At 37.8% G+C, this 27,239-nt stretch overlaps 1 protein-coding gene across 20 annotated transcripts in view; it reads left to right on the top strand.

Annotated features, from left to right (window-relative positions):
• The window catches only part of NEK10 (NIMA related kinase 10), a 260,598-nt gene extending 238,670 nt beyond the window's left edge, over window positions 1–21,928 (top strand). For 10 of the 20 annotated variants that reach the window (XM_078354426.1, XM_078354423.1, XM_054247045.2 and 7 more), the window contains 4 exons: window positions 8,918–9,026; window positions 12,604–12,656; window positions 12,739–12,794; window positions 17,119–21,928. In XM_078354426.1, the coding sequence (XP_078210552.1) occupies window positions 8,918–9,026; window positions 12,604–12,656; window positions 12,739–12,794; window positions 17,119–17,167 (267 nt within the window). In that variant the 3' untranslated portion in view covers window positions 17,168–21,928. The remainder of the gene's footprint in view (window positions 1–8,917; window positions 9,027–12,603; window positions 12,657–12,738; window positions 12,795–17,118) is intronic. The other 10 variants (XM_078354424.1, XM_078354422.1, XM_054247044.2 and 7 more) reach the window with 2 other exon arrangements.
• The last annotated feature ends 5,311 nt before the right edge of the window (window positions 21,929–27,239 follow it).

The following is a 27,239-nucleotide window of genomic DNA, read 5'->3' as shown; positions in this document are numbered from 1 at the left end:
TCTATCCCATGCTAACAAAAATCATTGAGAGGGAAAGTTTCTTATTATAGAAGTACTTAAGCTAGTAAGTGCCAAAGGGATAAAGAATATTCCTATTTTGCGATCCCTGTGGAAACGATGCACCTAGATATGATAACTAGTGGGTGTTGACATTACAAGAGGACAATCAGGCATTATATGGCACCTGATGGGATTGCACAGCACTGTCTATGACGTATTCTTGCTAAAGTCTTGAATCTACATCTGATTAAGCCTGTAGATTAGAAGCCAGCAAATTACAGCCCTCAGGTCAATCATTTCTGATTCCTGTTTTTGTAAATAAGGTGTTGTTGGAACAAGACCACAGAAGTTCACTTTATATTGTCTGTGGTTGCTTTTGTTGACAAAGTTGAGTAGCAGTTACAGAGACCATATAACCCTCAATGCCAAAAATATTTACTAGCTGATCTTTTACAGGAAAAGTGTGTCAGCTCCTGCTCTGGATCTAGCTATCAACTTGCAGCAAATACAGGGGGCAAGAGAACATGTTGAATGACATCATGGGGATAATCAGCAAAATCCAGACTAGGAAATCCATAGGAAAAGTGACCTGTTTTCTTCAATAAATACATTTCAGGAAGAGGGGAGGAGGAGAGAAGGAGAAAAGGAAAGGGAGAGAGAGAGTGTGGAGAAGAGGAGAGGGATTGCCTGTAAACATTAGCGCAGTTTAGGAAAAATAACCACTTGCAATGTATGTAATTATTTCCTCCTGACTTAAACATAGAAACTCTAAAAATATTTGAAATATATATTTACAAGAAAGGTGAGAAAATTAAAACATTGATTCTATATTTGTTAGATTATTCTATATTATTAAAATATTATTCTATATTTGTTATTAAAATATTATTCTATATTTGTTATATTATAAACAAAATGGTCCCACAAGATTATAATCGCATATTTTTACTGTACCTCTCCTATGTTCAAATATGTTTAGATACAGAAATACCGTTGTGTTGCAATTGGCTACAGTATTCAATACAGTAAAAGGCTGCACATTTTTGTAGCAAAGGTGCAGTAGGCAATAGCATATGGCCTAGGTGTGTAGTAGGCTGTCCCATCTAGTTTTGTGTAAATACACTCTATGATGTTTTCACAATGATGAAATTGCCTGATGATGTGTTTCTCAGAATGGATTTCTGTTGTTAAGCAGTGCATGACAGTATTCAGGAATCAATAACCTCTTAGATGGGATAATTATATTGTGGTTTTGTTTTTTAAAAAAGAAATCCATCTTTTTTAAAGATCTGTGCTGAAATATTATGGATAGTATGATATGTTGTACAGGATTTGCTTTCCAATTATTGAGAGTGAGACCAGGTAGGAAGGGAAGTGGGAGAGATTTAAATGAAGCAAGATTGAACATGTTTTAACTGGGTAGTGGGCATGTGGAGTTCATTATATTGTTCTACTTTTGTAGATGTTTGAAATTTTTTTTGAAAAAAATATTTATGGGTTTTTTGTTTGTTTGTTTGTTTTAGTGTATTCTAGGTATCTCCTAGACCAATTACTGGGCATTAGCATTTTGAAAACAGCTCTCCCTTCAAAGCTTCCAGTTAGAATTGAACAGGTTCTGTTCTGTTCAAGAGCACCTGGATGAAGAGACTGATTGGGGTTGTGTCCTCTGGAGGAAGGGAGTGACTTTTTCTAATTCACACAAAGACACAATAGGGGCTAGTTGGAGCCTAGGCCTCAAATGATTCTAGCATATAGTCAGGGCTAAGAATCATCGCACTGTGAGTTACAAATGTCATTTGGAACAATGATAAAAACAGACTCTGGACCCAGGTGGGAAGCAATTGGCTGGTTAAGCATTTAGCCATGCCCAGGAGTTCTCAAATTTTGCTGCACGTTGGAATCACCTGCAGATTTTAAGCATTTTAATGCTCATGACACACATACATCGATCAATCTGCAGAAGTTGGATATCTGGGGCCTGGTTGGCTTTCCAGGAGTTGGATGAAGGTTTTGTTTCTTTAGCTCTCAGGTGACTCTAATTTGCAGCCAAGGGTGAGAATCAGTGGCCTGGTAGGAACAGTGTTTCTCACATTTTATTGTTTTATTGTGTGTATCAATCATCTGTGGATCTTGTTAATATGTGGTTTCCGATTCAGTAGGTCTGGGGAATGGTGGGGATTGTGCTCTTCCAGTCATCTTCCAGGTGATGGCTATTGCTGCTGCTGATCCAGGGACACATTTTGAGTGGCAAAGCTATAAAACATGGTATGGTACCTACCCACTGTGATCTTATGGCATATCAAGCAGGCTTGAAACTTTTTATTAGAAAGACAGGTTGTCTAGTAGGACAAATATTTATCCAGAGGTGACTGTGTCCTGGACTCAAGATTCTGCATTGTCTTGCTCTTGGATGTTATTGATGCTGTCATTCTATAGATCACACTTTGGATAAGAAAGCTCAGACGAAACCCAGTAGCAGTTTCCCTGTGTTGTTACCCAGACTGCCTCCTACAGGCATGGGCCTTTCTGACATTTCTGTTTAGTTTCTAATCTCTGCTTCAGTGCAGATCAGCAAGGTCAAGTTTACTTTATTTAGCAGCTGGCAGTTCCTTTAATTCCTATCCCCAGGTTTTCAGCTCTTTTCCAGGTAGGCAGATTGCTTAGGTTATCGGACTTTAATTTATGGCTCTTTATGCATATAATAATCATGACTTAGATTTGCGCAGTCCTTCTTAGGGACCCATGGAGGCATCATGAATCAGCAGTGCTCAGCCGCAACCTGTTTTGAGCAAGCAGAGAAGCCCATATAGCAAGGCTCTCCTGCCCAGCCAGGTCAAGCCGCCATTCACTCTTCCTTGATACCTTCAGTGTTGAGTCAAGGTCCTGGGAGGAGCTCCGGGTGGTCAATAGTGTAGAACAGTGGCTTTCCAGCCTTCTTTTAGTTTTGGAATTTTCTGTTAGAAACACAATCCTCACTGGAAAGGTAAACATCACAGCAATAGGAATACTTTTGGTAGAAGTGGGGATGAGGGTGAGGTGTACATCCCTGGGGCTTAGAAAGTGTGACAGAGCCAGTGATGGGCTATGCATGTAAGAGCCCACACGCATATGTGCATTTGTATATGTACGTATAAGAAAATAGTGAGCATGAAGACTTACCATTTCTGTTAACAAAATGTCCCATAGAAAGCTAATAAAAACTCGTAGAGAAGCTGTAGGCTAAAAGATAAAAAAAAAATTAGGCAATATGTTGTATCTTATTATAGTGTAGTTTAGTCAAAGAAGATAAGGACCATCTGAGGGAAGTAAGACCAGAAGACTGGCTAGTGCAGAGTGATGAAATATATTGGAAATGTTCTCACTTCTGGAATCTCATTTTATTTGTGTTTGGCTCAGTTTCCTTCAGAGTTCTGCCTCAGCTGATTTGATTCCCCGATATTGTGTGTAGTTGTTCTACAGCAAGGATGATCCTATTTTATCATATGAAAAAGATGCAGTTTGGGAAATTTAATAACAATGACGTGTATACATGTTTCTTGTTTTTTTTCTATTTAGGTTTTGCCTAAAAAGTACTATATTCTCAATTGACCAAATAAATGATAAAACTGCTCAATACTTGCTCAAAAATCAATGTTTTTTTGGGGGGGAGAGAGGTAGTAACAATGATACAGTCTGTTCTCCTTAATCAATTTACTTAGTTTAGTTCGAGACTATATTTAGTCATTTGCTCTTTAGAACTGTAGGTGTCTATTCAGAGCAGGAGGGCCCTATAATGTCAGTTCAGAAGGAGGCTCTCACACATTCTTTCAAACAGAGCTTGAATGCTAAAAAGGAAGTACAACTATACGCTGAATGCTCATGAGGCAAAAAAGAGCTCACACAACACTGGCACTGGACGACGGAACCATCCCATGGCCTCATCCAGCCACTGGGGCCTCTGCTTAAAGGTGTATGTAATGTGTCCTCCATATTTCCGCCTGCTGGGTGAACATTTACTTTGCCATCTGGCATGTCTGGAATTAGACTCACCAGCTTCTCCTCCCTTCCTGTGTCCACATTAGTATCCTTGAAGGCATCAGTTTTCCTTCAGCTCATTCTTTAAACCTCATGCTTTTTCAACTGCTCTGCTTCATTTCTTGTAACCCCTAAGTCATTCATGCCTGGGGAGTCTGTAGTCTGGAAGGTTTTGACCTTTGATGTGAGACAGCCCTAACTTCTGGCCCTGGTTCTGCCACTTAATAGTGACGTTTCTTGTGTAAATTACTTTCCTTCTTCATTCCCTTGTTTGTAAAATGGGGGTAATATTTGCCTTAGAGGATAGTTATAAGAATCAAATAGAATATCTAGTATGTCTAGAATGTTGTAAGTATTCAATGCATGGCAGTTAGCGCTACTGTTGTTGTTAAATATGAATGTTCCATCTTCCGTATCCATTCCTTCCTTTGGCTGCCATCTAGTCTCATCTCTTGGCCCTTCCCTCTTGCATTAGTGTCACAGCTTCTTGGCTGATCTTCTTGTTCTCCAGTCTGTCTTGTCAGACCAATAGTTGGTTATTAAGCCTCTGTTTTTTTCATTAGCATACTCAAAAACCTTAGTGGATTCCGGTTTCCGATCTCATCATCTAAACTCTGGGATCCAGCTTTCCAGGCCTCCCTTACTTGTAGGAGCCTCTTCATCATCTGTCTGCATTCACTCTGATGTCCCCAACCCCACTCAAACTGTTTTGTGTACTACATCCAGGATGAACCTTTCAAAACAGATCATGTCACACCTGTGCACACATAGACCACAGAAAATCATTCAAGGAACTCAGTATAAAATGCCAAAATCAGGTCCACCCCTGCCCCTCTGTTCACCCTCATCTCGTACCATTCTTGTCCCTTGCTGTCTCCACGCCAGCCACCAGGCCCTTTCTAAAATTTGTTTATCTGGCATGCTGCTTCCTTCATAGTCTTGTACATGCTTTTTTCTCTCCCTGTAATGTTCTTCTCACCCCATCCACTCATTATTACATTATTTCAGCTCTTGGCATAAATGTGACTTTCTCATGGAAGCCTTTGCTGGCTAAGTCAAATCTATCTGCTACCTCCTAAAACAACATAGCTATCTTTCAGTGCATTTAATACAGTTGCAATTTTACATGTATGCAGGTGAATATTTCACAGACATATTTCTCTTTAAGTAGTTAGCAAACTCCAAGAGTATAATTTTTGGCCATTAGTGGTTTTTTTTTTTCATTGTTTGGATCTGTGTTTGCCACATAATAACTGATTAAAAATACTGAATTAATGAATGAAACTTGTTTTCCTCATTTCATCCTGAATGCTTGTATCTCCATAACATGGAATCATGACATATGCCTTTCATTATTTTCTCATTGATATGCAATGCCCAACCTTTATCCCCAAGTTCCTCTTACCTGGAATGTCTATTTTGATTCCTATGATTTACCTAAATCTATCCTTCTAAGATCAGCTCCAGCGTTTCTTCTATAGAGCCTCTAAAAAATCATGCCAGTCTTCATGAAGGACCCATCTTTTTGTAAGTGTATAAATCACCATTTGATTTAGCATTTCACGATTTATGGTATCACCCTATTGTTTCACATCATTATCCTGTTTTCCTAGTCAGATTGCAAGTCTCACAGAAGCCAGATCATTTCTGCGTCTTGCTCAGATCATAAACCATGCTGTCCAATATATACTAAGGGGCAAAAAAATGTTCGCCAAAACAATGGGTACATCTGGAAACTCAACGGCAAAAAGTAGTTCTGGGAAGTTCCTAGCATGAAAATCAGTGTATCTGGGATTGAACACAAAAGGAATTCTAGTCCTTGCCTTCATTCACGTGCTGATCTCTCTAAGAATTTCCAGTTCTTAAGCTCAGATGAGAGTGTTAGTGTAACATAAGCACTGGAAATCTCGAAAACTCTTTTCTTCAAGATTTGAGATCAATGAAAAGGACTTGTCCTTGTCATCTTAAAATGGCAGTCTTGACCTCTACAAGGCACAATTCACATAATTTTCTTTGAGGTTTTAAATATCTTTCTGTCTGTAAAATCTTCAGAATTCCAAGGTGTAAACATAATAATTAAATAAGTTTTTATAATTAGGATGATTATTTTAGGCAGCCAGTAACTCCTAAGCTAAACCATATAAAAAATTCCATCTGAAATCATTTGAAAGGTAATACGAGGAAATCATTTTCAACATCACAAGACATTAAAAAGCTTAGTTGTAGCAGCCTACAAGTTGGTGTATGAGACATATGGAATGCTCAGGGCTACTTCTGTGATCCCCTATAACACAGATGAGAAAGTTATTAAGTGTGTGACTATCAAACCCTCCTGTATCACAGTATTTATAATCTTACAATCTTGTCATATTACAGATGGGTTGTGCATTAGTTCATTCTCATACTGCATGAAGAAATACCAAAGACTGGGTCATTTATAAAGAAAAAAGGTTTAATTGACTCACAGTTTTACTTGGCTGGGGAGGCCTCAGGAAACTTACAGTCATGGTAGAAGACACTTCTTCACAGGGAGGCAGGAGAGAGAATGAGTGCAAGCAGGGAAAATGGCAGATACTTATAAAACCAATCAGATCTCATGAGACTCATACACTATCACAAGAAAAGCAAGAAGGGAACCATCCCCATGATCCAATTACCTCAGTTACCAGTTATCACTGATAAAAATGGATGTAACCATATTTTTCGCCTAGAGTGTAGTAGGTGTTTGTCAGCATAGAGACTGGGAAACTCACAGATGATTTGTGTTTGTAATATCCAAAGTATATTGATGCGAAAATTAATTTTTAGTTGCTAATATAAATTATTATAAGGTATAAATGCATAATGAATACAATGAGGTACATATACAGCCTTATGAAACTTTAAGAACACATTTTCACTCATATGACCACCACCCACATCAATATATAGAATATTTCTAGCTTTGCAGACAACCCCCTTTGTGCCTTTTCCTGGCCATATTACATCTCCTGCCACAATGTAATCATTACCTGATTTCTGTTACCCTCAGTTAGTTCTGTCTGATTGTATTAGTCTATTTTCATACTGCTGATAAAGACATACCCTAGACTGGGCAATTTAAAAAGAAAGAAGTTTAATTGGACTTACCTTTCTATGTGGCTGGGGAAGCCTCACAATCATGGCAGAAGGCAAGGAGGAGCAAGGCACTTCTTACACAGATGGGAGCAGGCAAAAAGAGAGAGCTTGTGCAGGCAAACTCCCATTTTTAAAGCTATCAGATCTTTTGAGACTTTTTCCCTAACATGAGAACAACACAGGAAAGACCCATCCCCATGATTCAATTGCCTTCCACCAGGTTCCTCCCATGACACACAGGAATTGTGGGAGTTACAATTCAAGATGAGATTTGGGTGAGGACACAGCTAAACCATATCACTGATTATGAAAATGTACATGAATGAAGTAATCCACTATGTATTATTTTGTTTCTGGCTTATTTTGTCCAACACTAACCATGTTGCTATGAGTATCCATAGTTTGTTCTTTTCTATTGCTTTGCAGAATTCCATCATATGAACACCCCATGATATATATCTATTGATTATTTTCTCCATGGATAATTGTTTTTATTCCAGTTATTAGTTATTATTAAAAAAAGGTACTATGAACATTCTTATACGTGTCTTTTGATGGACATATGTACTTATTTCTGTCATATAAATCCTTAAGAGTGGGATTGCTGGGTCATAGGGTAGGTATATATTATTAAATTGTAGTGTGTATTGCCAAATAGTTTTCTCAAGTGATTGAACAATGATATATTTTAACTCATAAACAAAGTATATGAATCCAAGCTAACTACTATTGCATAGTACAAATTGTGCCATTTGTTTCTGATTTATTATTATAAATTTATATTTTAAAAGTAGCTTCGGCTCTAAAACTTGGCCAGCCCAAGTGATGATTGGAATTAAAGTGAAAGGAGGTTGAAAAATATTTATAGTATAAAATTCCACTTTAAAAATTCAGCTTTACAAAAAGGTATTAAATGATTGAAACTTTAATAAGTGCTGTCATTTGGCAAATTGCTCTTTCCTTCAGAGTGCTGGGACTTAATATTTGGAGATTAAAATTAATTAATAGTAATTTAGAAAAATGTATTAAGAAACTTATTTGGCCAGGCATGGTCTCATGCCTGTAATCCCAGCACTTTGAGAGGCTGAGGCAGGCAGATCACCCGAGGTCAGGAGTTCAAGACCTCCTGGCCAACATAGTGAAACCCCGTCTCTACTAAAAAAGTACAAAAATTAGCTGGGCATGGTGGTGGGTACCTATAATCCCAGCTACTCTGGAGGCTGAGGCAGGAGAATTGCTTGAGCCTGTGAGGAGGTGGTTACAGTAAGCTAAGATCGTGCCACTGTACTCCAGCCTGGATGACAGAGCAAGACTCTTATCTAAAAAAAAGGAAAAAAAAAAAAGAAACTTTACTTGCCTTGGTCAAACAAGAAAAAATTATTCAAAGCAGAGTACATGAAAAAGAATAGTGAGTTGGGCTAAACATATTGTTCTGTTGAATAATTGGAGTTTAGTCTTCCTAAGCCTGATAAAAATAACATGTTGATGTTCCAGGTTCATTCCAGCCGTTTTATATTTAGTTTTTGCTCATAAGTCCATAAAGTATATTTTTTCATATGACCAGAGAATCGTCTAACTTGCTTTCACTGTAATTTTGCTGCATCCAATTTATAAGTTCTTTTGGAAAGAAGAAGATTATTTCTTTATCTATTTATAAGGGATTGAAAACCACAGAGCACTACATTTTCTGTGCAGAGACATAGGGAAATGAAAAATCCCACACAGGGGTCTCCTGTCATTCCTTCTGAGTATAAAATAAGATGTGATGTTGCTTTTTCTGTTTCAGTTATCCCAGGGATCTCCAGAACCGATTGAGCCCAACTTTTTTATAGCAGATTACCATTTATTACATCATTCATCTGGTAGAAACAGCCTGTCCCCAAATGACCCAACAGGTAATGATAATCAGCATGGGTAATCTGGCTTTCATGAAGGAATATATTGTTTGGATCACCAGCTGTTTGTAAAAGATTAGCTTCAATTTTTAAAAATAGAGCTTATCTTGATTACTTATGGCAATAGTTGGAAGGCACATAAGGTAGGAATCTAGAAATTCCCCGAGCTTCATCTTACCCAGTGTGGCAGCTTCCTTGATCATTTATTAATATTATAAACCAACAGCAGAATCTGTATGGGTGAGTCATATTTCCTTTTATTTCTTTTTGCTTATATGATGATGGGAAATCAAATGCCCTAAAGCATGTAGGGAGGTAAAGAACAGAAATAAAGAGTTTAAATATTAAAAATACAGAAACCTTGAAAGTCACCTAAAGACTCCACATTAGACACATTTAATTTTTTTTTTCTCTTTTACATAAAATTCACATTGGGAGTCAAGTGTAGCATAGGGATTTAAAGGCATAAATTCTGGGAACCTGGATGCCTAGATTAAAACCTCAGCCCCAAACCATTTAGTAGCTGACTATGGGCAATTATTTAACCTCTCTGAACCCCAGTTTCCATGCCTGTAAAATGGGGATAAACACTTGCATGATAAGGTTCTAGTGAGAATTAGAGTCAAAATAAAAAGTGCCTATTAGTAGGGGCTCAGCATAACTGAACTCTTCTCGTCATATCTGAATTCTAAAAGGAAGCTTTCAAGCTACTCTGAGCTTTCAGTGCTTGTAAACAATTTTGAATCTTTGTAAACTGTAGCTATGTCACTTGGAAAAGTGGATAGAAATGAAGATTTTTCAGTTAAATGAAGACTTGCCATCTCTTTAGCCTGGAAAAAATGCTGACTTTTGTTGTTGACTGAATGAATTATTTTGTGAATTAATTGACAGACTTTCCCTTAGTCTTCTGGAATAGAGCTAACCCCTATATATGCAGAATTTTGTTTAAAATAATACCTGGGAAATCCAAGATAAAATGTTTAAAGTCGTTTGCTTTTAAAAGCATCTCCAAGGTAGGTAAGTTTATCTGCAGGCCAAATTTCTCCTTATCATAGAAACTCTGATGAAATGAAGAACTTTGATAGAAGTCTCTCAAAAACCTGGGAATGATTTGATAGACTCCTCCTGGGGTGGCTGGATGCCCCAACCCAGAGCTGACCAGGCTTGTCCCATGTCACAGCAGCCTGGGCAAAAGCAAAAATGGCAGAGTCTGCCAGTACTATAAGGAATGCCTTTAAAAATGAGCCACCGGTATTCACATTTTCATGTCTCTCCCTAACCCTAAACCCATTCTCTCTTCTCTATTTGAAGTGGCAGAGAGCTCCTGGGGCTCTACATGTCAGTGTTGATTGGTTTGGGTGAAAGCTGGTCAACACTGTTTTAGGTGGCATTAGATTGGGTTAAGGTGCTGGTATACCATATTCTGATCAACCATCATAAAGTTTGTCCAGCAAGACAATGCTAAGCAAAAGTACAAAGCTGGAGGCATCATGTTATCTGACTTCGAACTAAACTGCAAGGCTACAGTAACCAAAACAGCATGGACTGGTACAAAAACAAATACATAGACCAATGGAACAGAATAGAGAACTCAGAAATTGGACCATATATCTGGAACCATCTGATCTTTGACAAACCTTACAAAAACAAGCAATGAGGAAAGGATTTGTTATTTAACAAATGGTGCTGGGAGAACTGGCTAGCCATATGCAGAAAATTGAAACTGGACTCCTTCCTTATACCTTATACACAAATTTATTCAAGAGGGATTAAAGACTTAAATGTAAAACCCAAAATTATAAAAACCCTAGAAGAAAATGTAGGTAATACCATTCAGGACACAGGCATGGGCAAAGATTTCATGGTGAAAATGTCAAAAGCAAGTACAACAAAAGCAAAAATTTACAAATGGGACCTAATGAAGCTAAAGAGCTTCTGCACAGCAAAAGAAACTACCATCAGAGTGAACAGGCAACCTACAGAATGGGAGAAAATTGCAATCTATCCATCTGACAAAGGTCTAATATCCAGAATCTGCAAGGAACTTAAACAAATTTACAAGAAAAAAACAACCTCATTAAAAAATAGGCAAAGAACATAAACAGATATTACTCAAAGGAAGACATTTATGCAGCCAGCAAACATATGATAAAAAACTCAATATCACTCATCATTAGAGAAATGCAAATCAAAACCACAGTGGGATACCAATACATGCCAGTCAGAATGGCAATTATTTAAATGTCAAGAAACAACAGATGCTGGTGAGACTGTGGAGAAATAGGAATGCTTTTACACTGTTGCTGGGAATGTAAATTAGTTCAACCATTGTGGAAGACAATGTGGTGATTCCTCAAAGACCTAGAACCAGAAATACCATTTGACAGAGCAATTCCACTACTGGGTATATACCCAAAGGAACATAAATCATTCTGTTATAAAGATACATGCCCTCATACGTTTATTACAGCACCATTCACAAAGTGCTGGAATCAGCAAAGACATTGAATCAACCCAAATGCCCATCAATGATAGACTGGATAAAGAAAATGTGATACATATATACCACGGAATACTCTGCAGCTATAAAGAGGAAGGAGATCATGTCCTTCTCAGGGACATGGATGGATCTGGGAGCCATTATCCTCAACAAACTAACACAGGAACAGAAAACCAAACACTGAATGTCCTGATTTATAAGTGGGAGCTGAACAATGAGAACACATGGACATGGAGAGGGGAACATACTGTGGCCTGTTGGGGTGGTGGGGTGGGTGAGGGGAGGGAGAGCATCAGGATACGTAGCTAATGCATGCGGGCTAATACCTAGCTAACGAGTTGACAGCTGCAGCAAACCACCATGGCACATGTTTACCTATATTACAAACCTGCGCATCCTGCACACGTATCCTAGAATATAAAATTAAGTCTAATTAAATGTAAAAAAAAATCTAGCCCTGGGTGATGGCACATGCGAGAGGATGCCTTGAGCTCAGGAATTCAAGACCAACCTAGGCAACGTAGAGAGACCCTATCTCTACAAGATGATGATGATAATAATAAACATTTAAAAAGTCTTCTGACAATAAATGTATTTTTCCCCCTGGGCAGCCATATGAAAGGGTCAGATCTTTGTTGTCTTTCACATCTATATCTGCCTCTTTGTGAGAACCAATTTTCTTTCTAGCTTGTATTTATTCTTCTTGACCTGTGGATTAGGGACAGTTTCTTAATCAGAAAACACCCCTAAGGTATTTTGCATTTGGAATCACCCCTCACTTGCCCTTAACACATACACACACACACCTCTAACTTAATTGGCCACTATGAGCAACGCTCCTTAAGCTTCACATATCATTTTATGATGGCCATGCCCAAGGCAATCAGTTATCAAAGAAAGAAAAGCAAAATATTTGGTTATTCAAAGCCAAGATTCTTTGGAATATGCTTGTTCCATCTTTATCATTAAGAAATTCATGGTGGAATTGCCCTGTGGTTGAAGTCATAATTGCCCATAAAGAATAACTAAGAAAATGTGAACCCAAATGTCAGACTTTCCATAATTTATCTTTTTCAGGTCTACCTACCAGCTTTGATTTGGAGGAAGGAATAACGTATGAACAGATGCAGGTAAGGTTTTTGCAGTGTCTCTGAATAATTTTATTTTGTTGCTTTTAATTCAATACTAATCTGATTTTTTTTTTTAATTTAGACTGTGATTGAAGAAGTCCTTGAGGAAAGTGGCTATTACAATTTTACATCTAACAGGTAAGATCTGGAATTTGCTTTCAATTGTGAAAGATGAACTGAGGTCATCAGATGTTAGATCTAATTTCTCTATCCTTGATTCCAGAAGGTTTTTTTTCTTTCAAATTTTATCTTAAACACTTTTATAAAATATCTTTGCTTAGACTAGATACATCAATAGATAGAATATATGTGCCCATCTTTTGCATGGGCACAGTTGCTATGTTCTCAGTTGAAACAAAAAGGGTGATTGCTTGGTAGTAATTTACTCCCATAAAAAACAATAAACATAAGTAAATGGAAAAGCATTTCTGGATTGGCTTTTTAAAAAATCAACTATTTGGGCCAGGCCCAGTGACTCACACCTGTAATCCCCAAACTTTGGGAGGCTGAGGCGGGATCACCTGAGGTCAGGAGTTCAAGAGCAGCCTGACCAATATGTTGAAACCCCATCTCTACTAAAAATACAAAAATTAGCTGGGCATGGTGGCGGGTGCCTGTAATTTCAGCTACTCGGGAGGCTAAGACAAGAGAATTGCTTGAACCTGGGAGGCGTAGGTTGCATGAGCCGAGATCGCACCACTGCACTCCAGCCTGGGCGACAGAGTGAGATTCCGTCTTTAAAAAAAAAAAAAAAAAAAAAAAAAAAAAAATCTAATATTTGTCTTATTCTAGAAGAGCTGAAAAGTCACTCCTATCACTTAAATCCTCCCATTATTTGCACAGAAGGCTAGGGACAAAGTGCAACTGAACAAAGAATCATTTCTTGTGAATGTAAGGTATATTTGTGGAGAACAGCCTTTGCTATTATGTGTTGCCATTTGCTTACCCTAAATAAAAACCTCCATTCACTGTGGCTTTATGTTATCTTCCAATATAGCTATTATTGGTGTTCTAAGAGTATATGTTATTTTATCAATCCCATTAATTTCTATTACTTTACTTTTGGACATAACGTTGGCACAACAATTTGAGTACAATTAGTTTACTAAGAAGTTATTGAAGAAAGGTTTCATAATCAAGCAAATTAGCACTGTAGGTGATTGGAGGCTGATCCTGCTGGGGAAGTCTAAAAGCTGGTATAGAACATGTACCTGGGTCATCCCACACAAAGGGTGAGGGAGCTTGGGTATTTATCCTCCAGTCTCCGTCAGTCATTGTTTAAAGCCTTTCCCTAGGAAGTGTTAATTCCCTGTTTTTTTTCTGGCCCTTTGTAAATATGAACAAAGGAGAGTCCAGGGGTCAGAGAAATCCTCAGGAAAAGATATGCAGGTTTTTTTTTTTTTAATTGAATTTCTTTATGTATTGGCAGGTAGAAATCCACCAGCATACTTTGAAATGGAATAGATAGGGGGTATGGGCATTTACAGTTCCTGCTACACAGGAGTTTTCTCTTGACTTAACTAAAGAGCTACTCATAGCTGAGCCATCAAATTGATTGCAAGTATCCACATACACACTCTCGATGAGCCACAGTTGTATTCTCCCAAAGTGGTCTTTGATGTCTGGAGGAGCTGCCTTCCTTTTCAATTATTGAAGCTACTTTGTGAACACTATTTAAATTATTCCAGAAGTCTTCACCAAAGATGACTAGTAACAATGGGAAGAGAAAGAGGGCTGAAGAACGTCCTGTTAAGATATAGAAATTAGATTCTTTAAGGTTAGTTCAGTCTCCAGTGTTTCTTCTTCCTTTTTTTTCCTTCTTCTTCCATTTCAAGAGCTTTTCTTATGAATCACAAATAAAATTATTCAAGTACTTGCTCTTTTGACTTGATAACAGAGTCTCAAAATACTACCTTTATAAATTTAGTTCTGTTGTGATTTGTAACTGCAGAGGAATGATGAGTAATTCTCATTTTCCAAAGATAATATCGTTAATAGAAATCACCGTCACCACAACTACTGTCCTCCCACCATCCCTGGAGAGATTTTTGAATTTTCTTTTTCTATTCAAGGCTGAATATATCCAGCCTTTCATGGATAGTATGAATGTTTCTGTTTTTAACTCTGAGCCTTATTATTTCAAGTGCCCTTGGCTTGTAATGGGGCAAAGATTACTCTTGTCATTTTATCTGCATTTCTTCGGAGACTTGAGATAATGGGCAATGAATGTCTTCATATTTTTTGCAGAAAATCATCTAAATATCAAGGAAAACTGTGCAAAGAACTTAAGGAAGCTCTTACAAGAACTTTCATTTTTCCTTTCTTAAAAATATTCATCTTATTTTGGAATTTATTATTATTCTTTTTCAATTCTGCTTTCATTAGGTTTTAAACAGATCTACTTCCAAAGATATACCCCTTTGTTAAAAGACATTGCAAATTTCCTTATTATGATAAACAGATAATAAGATGCCTTATAAGAAAGGCAAAAAAAGATTCAGTTATATTTGTAATTGGAATAGAACACGAAGGTATGATAGAACAGTCAAGTTGAAGCAATGTAAGTTGAATATGACATTACATTTCCTTAGAGTGCTCCAAATTAAAATGAATCACATTTAAAAATCCATGTATCCATGGTATTCCCTTTTTGGCTTCTAATAGCAATGATAGAACATATCTTGGGAGAATAACTCTCCACAATTTGCTTGTAAAAATAACCCTTGTTTGTGCCTAAAGCCATTGTTTATTAGTGTTCCAAAATAATACCCGAGAAATAAATCAGGCTTAAATTAAGAGCACCTAATAATCCACACACTGGAAATAACACATAACTCCAAGTACAAATCAGAATAGCTGGTACCGTCATGCTTTTTGCCACAGTCAAAGGATGGAGGGTGCTAAATGGAGAGGTATTTAGAATCGGTATTTAAAATTGTAGAGTGCATTTTTTCCCAATTGGTTTTATAGAATGGCCAATATTATCAAAGATGTCTATAGATACTTTCTGAAAAAATAAAGTTTCATGACCACATATATCTGGGAAACTCAGAATGTACAATTTTCCATTTTTGGAGAATGTTGACACCTAGTACTATATTAAAAGACTCTGAGATGTACTGCAGAGGAGAGAAATCTGTTGACCTTGTTGGTTGACCTCAGGGTTTTCCTCGTTCTCTACATGGAACACAGCTGAGAAAAGCTTTGTGGTTGGAAATGGGAAATGCTGTTTTCACTCCTTCACCAGGGTCTACCCAGATCTCTTTTGTTCTCATTGACATGGTCCTCCTCTTAACTGTCATCATCATCATTGCAGAATTTGTTCTTAAATGAATTAAGCACCATCCAGAGAAAGTTATATACATAATTCCTATATTATTCAAGTTTACAAGCAGACTATCAATTTGAATAGTACATATATCATCTAGCCAGTCACTAAAGCATTAATTCAAGATAAGGTACATTTTTGGCTTAAACTGTAGGGTTTATATTTAGTTAAGGAAGAGAATAGAGAGATGCCATTTTCAGACTGAAAGTACCAGGATAAAGCCATTATCTATCTGTTAGCTATCTTTGAGGAAGATTTCTGGAACTGTTTAAATTGCGGGGAGATTGCTTGGTTGGTTAGGTAGAATGTCTCAGGCATAAAATGCTGCATTAGGAAAAGAAAATGGTAACAGGAACAGAAATAGTAGCAAGGACCTCTGACCAAGGTGGGGTATTTCTCATTTCTGGGCTTCTGGGAAAAAGGGAGCTAGGACTGAGTTGGAAGGAAGAAAGCTGTGTAAAGAAAATTAAAGAAGGTCAAAAAGGTTTGACCAGCCTCATAGCTGTTCCCAAAGCAGACTCTATTCTGGATCATTTGCATAGTTGTATGATAAATTGCATTTTCCATACATAAGCTTTTAGCTTGCTTACCAGAATGATGTAACTTAACTTAATATGCCATAATTTTATCATTGTTGTTTGTGAGGATGAAATCATTTGAGTCAAGAATGGACATGAGCATATCATTTTTATGAATATGCTTATGGATATACATTAATATTTTATTTTTAATAAAAAAATGTGTGTTGAGAAATAATATACAAGATAACAAGAAATCTGCATTGATTCAATTTGAATTGCTTTATTTCCCCAATTGACTGATAAACATGTAAAATAGTTATTTTAATCTACACAGGTATTCAAATGTACAAGCTACTTTGAATGAATATTTGTTTTTCTACTACAAAGTATTATCAGTTCCTATTGAGTTCATAATTTGAGAAAGGCCTTGTTAGCATTAGACTTCAGCCAAAGGCAGCTTTCTAAAAATGTCCTCATCCTAACAAAAAGAATCTTTTTTATTTTCTGTGTTTTATTAACTTACATGCCTGAGTCCCAGTTTTTGAAATTGAACTGTGTGAACTAAAATATTTGTAACTGTATAGAGAATTCTTTCCACTTCTGAATCTTATAGGTATCATTCCTATCCATGGGGGACCAAGAATCACCCAACCAAAAGATGAAAATGCTGCATTTTGAGTGGACTTGGTTTTCCCAGTGAAGTTCAAGTTCTGGACTTCAGCCACTCCTGCAAGATGCCCAAGGATTGGGTGCTGCCAGAGGATGTGGAAGAGAAAAGACCAAGATGCTATGGAGCCTGCAGTACTTGTTTTCTGGGGGTCCTGTGCTGGAGTATATGACAGCTGCAGTGCTTGAGGGCTTCATTGCCAGAACACATTATACACAGGATGTCAGAGCTGTCAGTGTGCTGCTGGGAAAAAATGCTGTAAAATTCATCTGTGTGGGGAACAAAAAAACCAAAACCAAAACCAAAAAAACTTTCTTACAGAATTTTTCTCAACATTAAAACAAATTGTCATATTTTTCAAAGGAGGCACATTTGATCTTCATAATTGCTGAAAGTATGTTTAAAGGCATCTAGCCTTCTATATGGAAAAAGTAGTTTTAGATAAAGACAGTTACAGTACTCAGAATAATATATTGGGTAGTTCACTGTATCCTCCATTTTTCTCTTTCAAGAAATTCAAAACATGGGATTGAATTTTTTTAATGGACAGATTGCTTCTCTCTTAACCACTTGGGTGCTAGTGGTCTTGAACTGTGATACAGTGTAGACAGTATTTGTGACCTTGCACAGCCTCTGGGAGTAGCTGTCAAATTTTCAGATTTAAGTTAGACTAATAGAATATATTGCTGTGCAGTGTGTGTATATGTACACATATAGGGAGAAGGAGAGAGTTTTGATTAGACTAACGCTTTGCTGCTAATCAAACTTATAGTATTTTTAGAGCACTTTGAAGAGTTCATAGAATCTATGAAAGAGATGCAATATTCCTCATCGTAAGTCCCTCCTTATTACAATTACCTAAATTGTTTATGAATTCTTATTGTTTAGGAATTTGAAATGAAAATAAGTTAAATCCCCTTTTTATTCATTGAGACAGTGCAAAGAAAGAGAAATCAGAATGCCAAACTGTGGGTCATCCTTTATGTAGGGAGAATTATGATGAGTATCTGCTACATTCTCGTTGGACTTAAACTCCTTCTCTTCAATTGGCTTCTTAAAACTCTGGCATAATGTCAAGATAGGCCCTCATTGCCAAATCTGACTGCACTTCGAGCTACTTAAAGAGCAATTTATTCTATATAATTAGTAAACTAAGAGTTAAAATTATACTTATTATTTACTTCTTATGGAGTTTTGTCATCTTTGTTTACATTTATTTATTTAGTATGATTGAATAGATTTTAGTTCATTATATTTACAGTGGTTGAAACACGAAAATCTTCTTTCTGTATAGTATGAAAATCTACACTGTTTTTAAAATGAGCATATTTAATACTTAAGTTATATCCAAATTCCCTTTAATCATACACTAATGCTTTTGAAGATTGTCAGTGGATCATTCTTTTTTAAGCAAAATTAATAATTATAGATACACTGTAATGCAAGATAATAGATGCAAATACAGTAATGAAAATTTCAGTTTCAGCCTTCAAATCAGTTCTATCCATGTGTGAAATTCACAAACAAAATCAAAATGCTATGATATTATTGATTTACCCAGGCAAAAGTTTATTTCTTCTAACTTAATTTGAACCTACATTATAATTCTTCATATCTTTCAATGTATGGAAGGGGCACATTTCTTCTTCATGCAGGAAGCACAGGCCTAGAGGGGCACACATTCTAATTGTGGGGTGAGTTTGAAATCAAGTTCTTTCCCAAATGGTAATACATAGTACACAGAATTTAGGAAAGAATAGTATTCTGAAGGCATACCATGGTAAGAGAAGATAAATGGTTTACTTGAAGATGTTTTAAAATGCATATTGTTAACCTTATTGACCAGAAAGTGAGCAAAATGTTTTTATCTAACTTTTTTTTTTTTTGACAGAGTCTCACTCTGTCGCCCAGGCTGGAGTACAATGGCACGATCTCAGCTCACTGAAATCTCTGCCTCCTGGGTTCAAGCGATTCTCATACCTCGGCCTCCTGAGTAGCTGGGATTACAGGCGTATGCTACCACGAGCAGCTAATTTTTGTATTTTTAGTAGAGATGCGATTTCACCACATTGACCAGGCTGGTCTCAAACTCCTGACCTCAGGTGACCTGCCTGCCTCAGCCTCCCAAAGTGCTGGGATTAGAGATGTGAGCCACTGTGTCCAGCCATCCCATATAACTCTTTTAGGCTATAGGAATTGGCATTGATTATGCTAGAAGTCAGTGAAAGTTAACATAAGCAAGCAGAACTTCTCAACAGCAGCTTCAGGCCCATCAACTCTATGCAGATAGATGTATTGTTTTGCTAAAAGTATGAATGTGCTGTATTTGAATTCTCCATAAACTATCACAATCACTGAGTCTGCATTTTCCTGTGTCTTTAGGAGAAAGTCAGCCTCTGGCAAAAGTACCATTTTGTACATGGAGTCCCATTCCAACAGTTAAGTTAACTTTTCAGAAGTCTTTCTAACTCAAATATGGAGCACTACCCCTCATGACCAAGAATGATCATTTTGTTTTGATTCTTCTAACCATCTACTAGTGCAAAGGAGTTGTTATATGAACTTAATAGACCTCCTAATCTTTTCTTGATTGCATTTACGTAGTTTTTCCTTTGCTCTTTTATAATTTTTAATGATTTGTTGTGCAATGAATCCCCGTAAATGCACCTAATTTCCGTAACTGAATATTTGTATGGAATGGAATATGAATCAGTCTTTTCAGATTACTTCTGAAACACAAATGCTTCTGTTAATTATGTTTCGATCCACCAGCTCTTTCTGCATTATGTGTACTTGAAACCTTAATTTGCTTTTTAAAAGCAGAATGTTTCGTTCTCAGGGAAGCAACTGCAGCAAGAATATTTGCTTGCTTGTTGTTAACTTTGTCTTCCTCCAGGCATGTGGTCTTTACATGGAGACTTCCAGGGTATAGTAACATGGATACTTGGACCCACTGCTTGTGGATGAATTTCAGAAACCTCGAGAAATGCTGCTTGTTTATTGTGGACATTTGTGTGGCATCAGGCAGTGTTCACAGATTGTTTCGGCATTCTAAAGCAGAACACAATTAAGAAACACTGTTACGAAATTTACTCAAATGATATAATTGATTAAGAGTTAAGGTCCTCGTATAGGTATCATCTATGACTCATTAAATACCATGAATTTTGATACCCCGAAACAAATATAGGACTGGTTATGTGTAATTCCAGAAATATCATTAATTAATCACTCATTTTTAAGATGTGTGACGACTGTAATACTGGCTAGTAAATTTTATCAGTATTAATATGCATAGAACCCTCATTCTTCTTTTTGATTTGATGTATTAACATATATGTATTGCTATTTTTTTCTTTTGTTGAAGTGGTGAGGAATCATGCACAGTCAATATGCCGGGTTCCCTTAGAAATGAATTTAGGTTCGATCTGAAGGCAGGAAAAACTTCTTTCTAAGGAACTTTTATCGTTTGCCTTTTACTTTTTCAATGATGGTTTTCATGAGCCCTGAAATCATTTGGAGAGGCAATGCAGAGGAATGAATTCGAAACAGCTTCTTAGCACCCTGGAGACACAGCTATGAAGGGCTCCAACGCAAGGGAAGCTTAATGCTTCTGTATATCGGCATTGACTCCCTGGGTGAAATTCTGTCCCAATATAAAATTCTTCATGTTAACAACTAAATGTAATAAATGAATTTCATATATATTTTATGATATCTTTCAGATTATATTAATTATCCTTTTTAGGGAATTGAGGGCTTTGGGTAGATTATTTTTTCAGTTGAAATGTGCTGCTAGCAGTATGCTTACCCTTAAATGCTGTTTTTCATATTGATAGGAAGACACAAATGTCTCAGGGGAACAGCTTTGTGATAAAGGAATTCATATGTGTGTCATTACAGTAAATTGCATATTGTAAATATGACTGTTGTGGTTGATTATAGTCCTGCTGTGATGTTGTTTTGAGATTTGCAAGAGGGACAGGAAAGATTTTATGATTTTTATGGAGTGAGTGATGGATATTGCCAGTTTACATATTTTTGAGTCCATGGGCAATGGTTGTTTTAAAAATGAAGATCACATACCCTAAAATCACAGCTGCATACTTGCTATGTGAGGTATACCAGATGCTTTATTGCATGTATGTAACAATTGCCTAATAATATAAAAAATTTAAGATACCGATCATTACTTTATCCTAAAAATAAGTTAACTGTAGTCCTAATTCAAAACTGAATGTTACTCCTCAAAACATGAGAAACTGCCTTTTTCTCTCTTCTCCTTTTGTGCTGTGAAGATTTGCACTGGCCCCAGCTACTGTATTTAGAGATATCAGAAGTACGTGACTGTTTAAATGTTTTCATTTGGAAATAGCTTACCTTACTTTCTCCTGAACAAAGGTAGAATTTTGTCTTCATGGAGGATTATGGCCGACTGTCATTTTGACAATCAACACATCCAGACGGATCCTTGGAATTGATATGGTGAGTTCACAAATGAAAAACTAGATGAAGTTTCTGCAGGCATGTGAAAAGCTGGTCCCATAAAACACGCAGAGAGAAGTTTGTGCCAGAAATAACAAAACAGGAGGAACAACGGCTTTAAGGCCTTAGCACCTTTAAGTCAGACTGTGAAGGTCACTTACAAAATGATATTCTTAACCCATGATTTAGCTCTGCATTTCAAGTGCCATTTGAGTCAAGATTCTAAAATAGAATATAATGCTTGTGAATGGCTATTAAATTTTAGCTAAAACTCTTGCCCTTCATGTTCTGTGTGTTTGCCTCATACTTCAGTGAATTTCGGAAGAAATAGAGCTGGTTTAGGGATACTTCACGTCATGACAAAACCTATGAAGTATTTACATGAACCTAACCTTACTTTGAGGGAGGTTAATAAGTATGAGTACTTAAATTAGTAAGTATAAATATAAATATAGATATAAATAAAGTTAATAAGTATAAATACTCAAAGGGAAAACTTGACTTGCTAAAGATTAAAGATGGATCTTTCATGGAGGTCGAACAATCTCCAAGTAAAAACTATGTTTTGAGAAGTCGGAGGGCAACAGGAAGGCAGGGGCTTCCCTAGTGCCCAGGTCTCTCAGCAGGCTGCCACTCACGAGGGGCGAGCAATGGCAAAGGGTAGCTCCAGAGCCTTCATTGATTTCTGCTGCTGGGTTTCCCAGAGGCAGCTGACCACATGCTTCCCCAGCATGCAGCTATCATTGGACTTTTAGCCAAGCAGCATCACCAGTAAGTTGACCAGTAGCAAAAGGCCCCCAAGTCACTTTATAACCTGCTGGCTGGTGGAATCCATAGGACAGGGTCCCTAGGAGGCATTCCAAAGACATTAGACTCCTCAAGCAGTTTAATCTGCCCTTAAGTGAGTGTGATTCTGCCCCAGGGGTTATGTTCCCCATCTTTCATCCATGGCCTCAGGCCCATTTTGTCTGACAGTGCAGACTTTACAAAAAGTATATGTGAAACATAGATGGATAAATGCTGGCAGATTTGAATATACCTGTACCAGCTAAATTAGAAGAGAAGCATTGCACAGTATTTTGGTGTTTGCAAGCAAACCAGTTGATAATCAGACTGTGGAAAGATTCTATTATTTTACTCTTCCAAACTGAAAAACAAAAATCACTTGAAAATTTTTTGGGTGCATTTTGCTTACTGACATTTAGTGGGTCAAAACAAAACTGTAATGCTTCCTTTATCGCATTGTTCCCAGTGGTGAGTTTGTGAGGATCAAAAAGAACAGAGCTGTCCTCTGAAAGGAAGAGAAACCCTTAATCTCATCTTGCCTGGAGCTTCTGTTTTTCTGAACAGCCCAGAATCCAAGATGAAGGCCAGTGCCCACAGAAGCAAAAATGCCCTCAATGTGCTTTTTTTCCTCTTAGCCTCTAACATAGCATCCTTTTTTAAATTGTTCTAGTACCCCTCCTATGTGGGTCTCTCCCCTGATACCCCTTCCCTCCCACTATTCCTGTTTGAGTAACAGACAAGGGTTCCTGCACAGAGCTGTGTTATTAGAGGGAGTGAACGTTCCGTAGTTCTTTAACGGTGTGCCGTGTGGAAGGAAGAGGGAAGTACTCCTCTGCACGTGATCTCTGTCTTTCTAAAACCTCCGCCACACTTCCTTCCTAAGCACACCTACTCTAAAATGACCTCTAAGTTGGAGATCCTCAGAAGAGAAAAGAAATAACTCTATAAATGGTTTATATAAGATATGCAGGCAGCTTTTATTTTTGCTATGATTAAATATGTCCTGTAAAGTTCTAAAATAATTTAAAAATGTATTTTGAATTTTATTGGAGGATAATTTCTCTTTTATTGAGAATTTACAGGAAATGATTTTCTCTTTTCTCTCACCAGTTTCCCCAATTTCTTCTTTTATGCTTTTAAGTCTTTTGATTAAAAAAAAAATTCCAGAAGGCAATCATAAATGTGTGTAAGCTCGAATGTGTACCTCAGCTTTCATTGGTGGATCCCTGTAGCAATAATCTATTGCTACACACGTATAGCAAAGCACCTAAAACCATAGTGGTTTAAGGTGGCAACATTTATTTTTTTCCTTATGAGTTTATGGGTCAGTTGGAAGTTCTGCCTATCTGAGCTGGGCTCCACTGATATCTGCTGGACTCTCTCCTGTGTCTGTGGTTAGTTGGCAGGTCGACTGAGGTCTAGCTGATTTAGGATGGACCTAGAGGGGCAAATCTGTTCTCTTCCCTGGTCTCTCACATTTTTTCAGCAACTTAGCCCAGATATGTTTTTGTGGCGGTAGGAAGAGTTGAAAAGAGAATGCAGAAATGCACTCCTATTTTGACAAGCCACTGCTCGTGGTGTTTTCTTCATTCTCAATGGTCAAAGCAGATCACACAGTCAAATCTATCAGTGTGGGGAGCTGCATCAGGCTTTAACTTCGGTGTAACCAATTGCTATAAGTTTAACAGTTAAAAATAATACACATTTATTATCTCACAGTTTCTGTGGGTTGGAAGTTTGAGCAGGGCTTATCTGGTCCTCTGCTCAGGGTCTCACAGCTGTAATCTGTTGGCTAGGGCTGAGGGGTCTCACTTGAGCCTGGGGATCATGTTTCAAGTTCATGTGATTATCGACAGGCTTTTCTTCCTTGTGTTTGTAGGACTGAGGTCCTCAGCAGCTAGATAACATAGATACCACCTGTAGTCCCCTGCCATGTGGCCCTCTCCAGAGACAGTTCACATCAAGGCAGCTGGCCACTTCAAGGTCCAAGGAGTGTCTTTCTCACTCCCTCTCCAGTCTGCTAACATAGAATCTTATAACCAAATCAAGGGAATGACATTCTGTTGCCATATTCTAGTGGTTAAAAGCAAGTTACAGGTGCACTCTACTCTCAAGGAAAGGCAATTATACAAGAGCCTGGTATTTAGGGTCACCTTGGATGGTATCTGGCAAAGAGTGCAATACCAAAGAATACAGAAAAAGTAGACCTGAAAAATTGGGGCCATGAAACACCAAATGCCACAATAACAAATTACCACATGATAAAGAGGCTGGAAAAATGCCTAGAGCCCTACAGGCAAAGTAAGGCATTTGACAGGAGGTCTCTGGATGGTGTCACACAGGGTCCCAAGCAGGTGCCTCTCCAGTGCCTTCCTCTGCCCCTGAGCTCAGGTGCGTACAGCCACCTGTACCCTGGCTGCCTAGGTGTGTGGCCCTCAGCAGAACCTTGGGGCTCACACACAAATGTGTGATCATGGCTTTTCTGCCCAGAAACTGTACCTGCTTCCTTCCTCCCAAACAGCTCTGATGGAAGCCTGCCTGATGGTTCTGGAGAAGAAAGAATTGTATGAGGGAATCTCATGAAAATGACCTCAGAGTGCAGGACATAAATTCCAGAACATTTTCAGTCCCCATCTCAGGATTCTGTTAGATGTAATGCTATTTGAAAATCATTTCTAATTCACCAAATAAACAGACAAACCTCAGTCAGTGGAATGAGAAGCAGGAATTGAAATTATTTTTCTGTAGAAGCCAGAGGAGCTTTCAGTAGCATCAGAGTAAACATCCTTCACTTCCTTAAAACTCGGTATGTTGCAGTCTGCTCTTCTTTAGTCATTTATCAAATGGAGACATATTGATTGTTCTCAGTAATTATGTTCATATAGTAGAGAATGGGAATTTAAAAATGAATTATAGAATATAGCTTGATATAACTACAAACTACAATCTTAAAGAAAAACCTTATAAGCCGTGAATAAAGGATAATGTTTCCCAAATTTTCTAAATTGAAAGATTCTGTCCCTCTTCTCAAGATTGAGCATATAATTTTACATTCATTTTACTTTGTATATGATGCTGCTTCTATAATGCAGATTGTTTGCGATCACACTAAAAAGACTAAAATATCATGAATTTATTTTGTACATACACTTGTTTTTTAAACCTCTTGAGCCATGCTGTTTGCCACAGACATTTTAACCATCTTTAGGATGTGCAAAAAAGTTGTTTATATAACTCAGGAAAATACTTGTAATTTTCATGAGTATATAGTACTTATATTGTGCATTGTTCAAAGATCAAGGAATAAATCACTTATAGACTAGAATTTCCTAAATGTATTTGCACATAATATCATAAGTATGCATCATTAAGAGTTTAGGTCCTGAGCACCCATAGACTTAGATCTGAATGTCAGCTCCATGATGTTCTACTTGTATAACCTCAGACCAAGGACTTAACTTTTCTAATGCTTGGTTTCCACATCTATATCATGAAGATCATAGTAGATTCCACTTTAAAAGGTTGTTAAGCATATGTCTTGACACAAGAATTAAACACTACAATAGCAATAAGGAACTCAAATGTAATGTCAGCCTAGATCGGACTTACCCAGCGCTTGACAAGGCCCCTGGACCTTTTGATGGCTTCTGTGTACTAGTCTCCTGGTACATGTCCTTTTTCAACAGCCTGCAACTGTTTGTCTGTCTTTTTTTTTTTTTTTTGAGACAGGGTCTTGCTCTGTCACCCAAGCTGGAGTGCAGTGGCACTATCTTGGCTCATTGCAGCCTCTGCCTCCCAGGTTCAAGCAACTCTCCTGCCTCAGCCTCCGGAGTAGCTGGGATTATAGGCGCACACCACTACAACTGGTTAATTGTTTTATTTTTAGTAGATACAGGGATTCACCATGTTGGCCAGGATGGTCTTGAACTCCTGACCTTAAGTGACCTTCCAAAGTGCTGGGATTACCAGATCTTGGACAGCTTTTGATGGGAACTGTCCTCAAGTTGGTGGGACCAGAGTTTCCTGCTGGCAATACTAATGGTTAGAAATTTCTGCCTGTAGAGACCAGCCCTATCCCATGATAGAGAGGTGCATGGGAACCAATCCTCCAGCACCCTCACCATTGATTAAGGCAGCTCTGAGTTGTGCTCTTCACTCTCACAGTTTCCCTGCAGAACCAAGGCAAAGACACCCTTTGTTGGACTGAACTTATGGAGGCACCTTGGCTTGGCTTCCTTCCTGTCCTGGTCTGACTTCACTTATCTATTGGTTTTCTTGGAAACACTTCCTAACAAATCCATCCCAGGGCATGCTTCTGAGGAACTGCACCTGAAGCATCTTTGGAATGTAAACAATCTTATCAGTATTAGCCCAAAATATTTGTGTCAAAGAGTGTGGGTTGGTAACCTCTTTATGATACACATGCGAAAGGAAATGATTCATTGACTGGTGCTACTGTGGTGTGTCCTGTGATTGTGTCCCCATTAAGCAGGAATAAAAGTAGGCATAATGGTCAATAGCAGTGACTGCACCCCTGCTTCCTCTTCCTGTCCCAGTCAGTAGTTAGGTGTGGCTGTCAGTGGGATGGCAGAGCTCCATGGCATAATTCGAGGATAGTCACAGTCCACAAAACCTCCTCAGCCTCCTCACATGGCTTCCTGTCTTCAGGGTGTGGGGCTGTCTCTCTGTACTATAGATCAAGGAGGGGTCACAATTCCAAAAAAAGATGTCATAGGAATTGAGGAGACCCCTAAAACAGGGAGGAAATGGTCTTGCCTGGCCTCCATTAACCAGAC

Source organism: Callithrix jacchus, chromosome 17, assembly GCF_049354715.1.
Source record: "Callithrix jacchus isolate 240 chromosome 17, calJac240_pri, whole genome shotgun sequence".
Classification (NCBI taxonomy): Eukaryota; Metazoa; Chordata; class Mammalia; order Primates; family Cebidae; genus Callithrix; species Callithrix jacchus.
Note: the sequence above shows the minus strand (reverse complement) of the source record. Positions and strands in the feature narration are given on the sequence as shown.